Source organism: Aedes albopictus, chromosome 2 (assembly GCF_035046485.1).
Source record: "Aedes albopictus strain Foshan chromosome 2, AalbF5, whole genome shotgun sequence".
In the NCBI taxonomy this organism is placed as follows: domain Eukaryota; kingdom Metazoa; phylum Arthropoda; class Insecta; order Diptera; family Culicidae; genus Aedes; species Aedes albopictus.
Genome location: NC_085137.1, coordinates 5373844 through 5381553, shown reverse-complemented (window position 1 = coordinate 5381553; position 7710 = coordinate 5373844). Strand labels below are relative to the sequence as shown.

The window sequence follows — 7710 nt, the reverse complement described above, 5'->3', positions numbered from 1 at the left end:
TTTATAAATTAGTCATTAAGATGTCTTATAGAGCCGAACAAAACTTAAAATGTTACTTGGGATTCTCAGCTGAAAGTGAACACATGTAGATGTTACATAAATGTCGAATTATGATCACTGGATGTTGCTTGGAGTGCAATTACCATCCTTAGGGCAGCTCTGATGACCCTCTGAGGCCACAAGTGTCCATTTCTATGAAAAGGGCATGACCTTAGGCTTACCGATATTGGTATTGAACTTTATCATTTTCAAAACCAAGTCGATATGTATGGCCATTGAAAGTTGTTTTGGCTATAATGCACCCCAAAATATGGGTATTAAACTACCCTCCTGGAAGAGCCCTACGAGGATTCCTGGAGGAATCCCAAGAGGAGGTTTTTGAGGAACCCCAGGAGGAACTCCTGGACGAATCCCAGGAGGAACTCTTAGAGAAATCTCAGGAGGAACTCCTGGAAGAATGACATGAGGAACTCCTGGAGGAACCCCAGAAGGAACTCCTGGAGGAATTCAAGGAGGAACTCCTAGACGTTTCCAGGAAGAACTCTTGTAGAAAAAATGTCAGAATTAAGGAATTTCTAGGGGAATCCCAGGAGGACATCGCTTCTGGAGGAATTCCAGGAGGAACTTCAGGAGGAATCCCAGGAGAAACTTTCGGAGGAATATCAGGAGGTGTTGAGAAGCAAACCTTAGGTTAATTAGTTAGTAGGCTTTGATAATTGTTACTAGACTATAAATACCCTCCCATTCCATGTATCGTCCTCTTTTGCCAATAAACCATTGCTGTAGTAACACCTCTGCTCATCAGGTTATCGGCCCAAAGCACGCGATTTCCATAGCAACTTTGGTTTGTTTGGAGTAGTCAAGGCCAAGAAGAAAATTTTCACGAGCAAGGTGAAAATTCGGTACGGGTGTCGTTTCGAAGTAAGTTCGGTTTCGGAAGTGCGATTCGGACAATCGGAAGCGGAATGGACGAAGAAAGAATCCAACGGGTGTACCTCTTCGATGGAGCCAACTTCTCAAACTGGAGTTTTAGGATGGAAGCCTACCTGGAAGAATTGGGACTGGTGCACTGCATCCGGAAGAGCTTGGAAGAGGAAGATTTCTACGCGGACGAAGAGACGGATACCGCCGTGGTCTGGGCCCATAACCTGATGAGCAGAGGTGTTACTACAGCAATGGTTTATTGGCAAAAGAGGACGATACATGGAATGGGAGGGTATTTATAGTCTAGTAACAATTATCAAAGCCTACTAACTAATTAACCTAAGGTTTGCGAAAGTCTGCAAACTCAACAAATCGCTGTACGGATTGAAGCAGGCCCCTCGGAGCTGGAATGAGAGGTTCCACAAGTTTATGGTGAAGCTTGGTTTCCAACGATCAAAATATAATAGCTGTCTCTACACGTTCACGAGTAAAAAGGTTCAACTCTACGTCGTCCTCTATGTTGACGATATTATTCTGGCGTCGGACTCATTGGAAGAACTGGAACGAATCAAGAGGATGTTGGCTGCAGAATTCGATATGGTTGACCTTCAAGAGCTAAACCATTTTCTGGGCCTGCGGATTGAACACAATAGAAAGGAAGGTACGTTAAGCATCAATCAAACTAAATATGTGCTTGATCTCTTGAAGCGTTTCGGAATGGAATCGTGCAAACCGGTTTCGACCCCACTGGAGCCAAGCACCAAGCTGGTCCCTACAAGATGGCCAGGAACCATGGAAGTGTCCCTACCGTGAACTAACGGGTTGTCTCACGTACCTCATGCTGTCATCTCGTCCGGATATATGTGCGGCAGTAAATCTCCTCAGCCGCTTCCAGAATGCACCAACCGAAGAACACTGGAAGGCCCTGAAACGAGTCGTGCGGTATCTACAAGGGACGAAGGACTTCTCACTCGTCTACAGTCGCACCAAGAACGATCCACTTATCGGCTACGCGGATGCAGATTGGGGCAGCGATGTAAACGATAGGAGATCCACATCGGGTTTCTGTTTCAAGATATTCGACAACACTGTAACCTGGGTTACCCGAAAGCAGTCAACGGTATCATTATCCTCAACCGAGGCGGAATACGTGTCGCTGAGCCAAGCGGCATGTGAAGCAATTTGGCTTCGTAATCTGGCTACGGAATTCGGAGTGGACCCGGATTCACCAGTAGTCATCTTCGAGGACAACCAGTCCTGTATCCAAGTAGCCAAGGAACCAAGGGATCAAAAACGGCTCAAGCACATCGATATTCGCTATAACTTTGTACGAGAACGCATTGAAGAACACGAAATCGAAGTGCAGTATATTCCAACCGGAAAACAAGTTGCTGATCTACTCACCAAAGGCCTACCGACGGATGTTTTCAAGAAGCATCGCCAGGCGCTAGGTTTGAGAGGGGGTGTTGAGAAGCAAACCTTAGGTTAATTAGTTAGTAGGCTTTGATAATTGTTACTAGACTATAAATACCCTCCCATTCCATGTATCGTCCTCTTTTGCCAATAAACCATTGCTGTAGTAACACCTCTGCTCATCAGGAGGAACTTCTGGAGGAACTCCTGGAAGAATCCCAGAAGCAACTCCTGGAGAAATTCCAGGAGGAACTCCTACAGGAATCCCAGGAGGAGCTCCTGGATATATCCCAGGAGAAAGTCTCGGAGGAATTCCATGAGGAACTCCTGAAGGAATCCAAGGAGGAAACCCAGGAGGAAGTCTTGTAGAAATGTCAGAACGAAGGAATTTCTGAGGGAATCCCAGGAAGAATTGCTGGAAGAAATCCAGAAGCAACTATTACAGGAGTCCCAGGAGGAACTCTTGAAGGAATCCCAGAATGAACAGCTGCTGTAAGAATCCAACGGACATAACTCCTGGAGGAGATCCCAGGAACAACTTTTGGATAGATTTGGAGGAACTCCATAAACAACTATAGGAGAAAACCCTGGAACAACTCCTGGCGGAAACCTAGGAACAAATTCTATAGGAATTCCAAGCACTGCTTCCCTGGAGGGAATTCTTTTTCTCCCTACTTTTAGATGAATCCGGATATACGTCCTATCATCCTCAGCTAATCCTCTTAAATTTACTGATTTTCATTCATGTGACCCGAAACCCAAAATGTAAACACCAGTTTTGACAAAGCAAATGCTATGTTCGAAATTCGAACTTACTCTGAGTAAAGTACAACTTTATTCATAGGGATTTGAGGAAATGCTCAAACAGTTTACTTTGCTCAAGTCAAGTTGGCCTTGAGTAAATACTCAGTTTTACTCATATCATTTATCAAAGTCATAGCTAGATACAGCGCATTTAGTTCACCACTGGACTAACGCACGAGTTTTCATGAGTGCTAAAACGTAAATAAAAGTGCGCGATTACAACAAATTAACTCGGTGTGTTCAGAGCGCTTATTCAGAATAAATCAAAGAAATAGTGCGCCAAAGACATCAACTGGATTTGATGCAATCGGGCACTTTTGTTAACGTTTTCGCACTTATGAAGACTGAGTGCGCAGTCCAGTGCTGAACTAAATGCGCAATAAAATATAGGTGTATTTATAAGCCTATGTAAGCATGAACCTAATTCATAATCATCATTAATGTAGATCAGGTGAATTATGTCCAATAATGTTTTTGGGAACCTTTAAACAGTCCCAAAATGCCTGTTGAATATTTTTGTTTATTTCTCCCTGAATTTCTTAAATTTTTGATTTTTTTACCCGGAAATTTGCAGAAGAAATTCGTGGAAGCTACTCCAAGTGTTTTACATGGAGTTTCGCTAGAAATTTTCTTTGTAGCTTTCGCAGAAACGATGTCAGTGATTGCGCCAGAAATCTATATACAGTGATAGACATTCGTTTAGCCGAGGCCTAAAAAAAATTCAAAAAAGTGTTAGGAAACTCAAACAAAAGATTTTATGATAAAACTTTTTCATCGTAGTGATAGTATATCTAGTACTGTTTTATAAAAACGTGATACATCACACTTACATATACACTGAAACAAAAACGAGGGAAGAAACCCTCAAAATGTCATTTTTTGCCTAGACATTCGTTTAGCCGTATTGTACAATTTTTAGAATTTCGTATTGCCATATTGATTTTACATGCATCTCATATAAATATGCCATAATATTGTAAATGTTTCCAAATAAAGATTTGATGTAGTTATTTTAATCGGAAGTATTTCAAAGGAATCTAATGAAAGTTTCATGACGAGTGCAGGTTGAAAATTTACGAAAAACAATATTTTTAACAGAAAAAAATAATGCAAACCATCAAAAAATCACGTATTTGAGTATTGTTTTGATGAAATATGATGGTTTCACTTGCATAAATCATCGCGTTTACTACTATTACGTCTTCTTATAGCTTCCAATATCTTCTAGACTGTATTGTGGCTGCAATAACATACATTGGTCGGCTGACATTTCGAGAAATGGCACCGAAAGTATTCAAATTTTTAGCATGAACAACTAGTTTCATAATTTAGACGTTCTTTTCAAATAAATCATGTTGAAAATGAATGTGGTTCAAAACTAAGACTCATTTATAATATATTTCTTCAGATTGAATGAAATAAGCCAATTGTTTGACCATATCGTACATTTTTGTATGAACATCTGCTTTTAAATAAACAGGGTACAAAAATTCTAACACTTATTGCACTTCTTTCACTTAGCAGTCTTCTAACTCATTTAGTAATGCTAGTATCAAACAGGTATACTCCACAGGCATTAGAGCACGTCTTTATTTCAACGCAGAACTATTTATTTTAGCTTTTATCAATCCCATTTTAAGGTTTAACCAACCAAAAACCAATATACTTAATTTTTTCATGACATTTTATGCAATAATTTGAACATTTCTAACAATTATTCTGTGCCATATTTTCAAAATTGCTAATCTAGCTTACGTTTGAGTGTTTACAGAAATCATTTTTCTTAAATAAATTTGTTTATCATCGCTTCCCCTTATCGGGACATTTTTTTATAATATTTCTCTGAATTTCACAAATAAATAAACTTTTAAGTTCAAGTATCTTGCTAACACGTCATAAACTAAATGCCTTGGGGTATATCCTCGAAATATACTCACGAAATTGCAAAAAAATCTATTGAAAACCAATTTTTCATTTACCTCGGCTAAACGAATGTCTAGGCAAAAAATTACATTTGAAGGGTTTTTACCCTAGTTTTTGTTTCAGTGTATATGTAAGTGTGATGAATCACATTTTTATAAAACAGTACTAGATATAGGGTATTGGTTCCCTTATTAAGCATGTGGCTCCCATTTTCATCCTACGAAAAACAAAGGATTGAAGCGTTACTTGATTTGTTTCATATTTTTGTATTTTTTGTTAGAAGTGAACATTCATGCGAACGAAATCAAACGGTGCCGTAATCGCTTGTTTTCGAATAGGATGAACTCCCTGAGATTAATTATGGCACTCGTACCCTACTATACCTACTGGGCTGCAAAATGGTGAGTCGATAAGGAGAGCGTCCAACATAGCTCTGGTCCTCACAAGTTCCTACCTCATGCTTCCACGGGTCAAACGATGACAAAGACCGCCAGCTAAGAGTTGTGTGCTTAGCTGGTAGTGCAGCCTGGGCACTGTTGTCCTACTGACTTCAGCTAGATTGAGGAGGTACGATCCGAGCGTCTGTTCACCAAGGAGGTGCGGCTCAAACAGCGTCTGTTCTGGCATCCAGCGGCTGAGTATGAAATGCTGTATTGCGTCAGCTATACCTAAGAAGGCAGCCCCTTCAACGCAATGTAGGCAGCGCGGCCCCGGTAAGGTAGCCTGCTGAAAACCTTCAAACACCCAGAAAAGCAATAGTAGAGTAAACGGATTGATTCAACGGCAACAGACCCGGCAACGAATAAAGGACAACGATTGGAAAGTCGGATCTTGGAACGTGAGAACTTTGAATGAACCCGCACGTGTTGGGCTCCTGGCTCGTGAACTGCAGAATGTCGGCGTTAATGTGGCCGCCATCCAGGAGATACGCTGGCCCAAAACTGGAGAACGCGAATTCCGAGCGGTGGATCCCATCGCCAACACTTCATTCAAGTACCACATCTACTACAGCGGCGGCGATAAGGCAGAACGCGGAGTTGGCTTTATAGTGATCGGGAAGCAGATGAAGCGAGTTATTCGGTGGAAGCCGATAAGCGACCGAATCTGTGTGTTGAGGATGAAGGGCAAGTTCTTCAACTACAGCCTGATCAGCATCTATGCGCCAACGAACGACAAACCCGATGACATGAAGGATGAGTTCTATGAGAGCCTTGATAAGGCCTACGGAGAGTGCCCAAAACAAGATGTCAAAATTGTCATCGGAGATGCAAATGCGCAGATCGGCAGAGAAAGTTTCTTTCGGCCTGTCATTGGAACGGAAAGCCTTCATTCTGTTACCAACGATAATGGTCTGCGCCTTGTGACATTCGCTGCTGCTAGAGGGATGGCAATCAGCAGTACCTACTTCGCACGTAAGAATATCCGAAAACACACCTGGCGACACCCGAGTGGTGACACTTGCTCCCAGATAGACCACGTGCTGGTCGACGGGCGACATTTCTCGGACGTCATAGATGTGAGGTCCTACAGAGGCCCGAACATCGACTCGGATTATTATCTTGTAGCCGCTAAAATTCGGGCGCGATTATCCAGCGTCACGAGTTCAAGAAACAACAGGACGATGCGTTTCAATATCCAGCGCTTGTCAGCCGAAGGGGTTGCTGCACAGTACCATCAGAAGCTAGACGAGAGGATAGGAGAGACCAACGGATCTGGAGATGTCAACAGCTTGTGGGGAAGTATCCACGAAGCAGTGACAACAACAGCGCAAGAGGTGATTGGTACCGCTCAGCGACGCCAACGTAATGGTTGGTTTGACGAGGACTGCCAACGAGCGACGAACGAAAAGAATGCCGCCAGAAGTCGAATGCTAGTGGCCGGTACCCGGCAGAACAGAGAGCGGTACAGGGTTGCAAGAGCAGAAGAGAAACGAATCCACCGCAGAAAAAAACGGCAACACGAAGAGAGTGTTATTGCTGAAGCGCAGGAAAGTATGGACAGGAACGATATGCGGAGATTTTATGCAACTGTCAATGGCGCGCGGCACAAGACTGCTCCAGTGCCCGCCATGTGCAATGACCGGGAAGGAAATTTGCTGACAGACAAAACAATGGTGGCAGCCAGGTGGAAGGAGCACTTCGAAGATTTGTTGAATGGTAGCAGCGAAGGAGCACCCAGGAACAGGATTAACATAATGGATGACAGTCAAGCAGTGGAACCACCAACACTGGATGAGGTTAAAAAAGCCCTTAAGGAGCTGAAAAACAACAAGGCTGCTGGGAAGGACGAGATCCCGGTCGAACTTCTTAAGCACGGAAGCGAGCAGCTACATCAATCAATCCATCAGATTATTATAAAGATTTGGGAGGATGAAGAATTGCCCACCAGTTGGTTGGATGGCCTCATATGCCCAATCTACAAGAAAGGGCACAGACTGGAGTGTGCCAATTACAGAGGGATTACCCTTTTAAATTCGGCGTATAAGATACTGTCGCGTGTCCTGTTCAACAGACTGCGACCTCTTGAGGAGTCCTTCGTCGGCGAATACCAGGCTGGTTTTCGTGAGGGCCGATCAACGACGGATCAAATGTTTACCCTGCGGATGATCCTAGATAAATTTCGGGAATATAACTTGCAGACTCACCA

The 7710-nt window shown here is 42.9% G+C and overlaps 1 protein-coding gene across 1 annotated transcript; it reads left to right on the top strand.

Moving 5' to 3' along the window:
* Positions 1 to 1762: 1762 nt before the first annotated feature.
* LOC134285956 (uncharacterized) lies at positions 1763 to 2413 on the top strand. The gene has a single exon (XM_062847514.1). The coding sequence runs from the start codon at positions 1763 to 1765 to the stop codon at positions 2411 to 2413; it is 651 nt and encodes a 216-aa protein (XP_062703498.1).
* Positions 2414 to 7710: the final 5297 nt, after the last annotated feature.

Coding starts and splice junctions, on each gene's coding strand:
- LOC134285956 (XM_062847514.1), top strand. CDS start 1,763: ATGCTGTCATCTCGTCCGGATATATGTGCGGCAGTAAATCTCCTCAGC.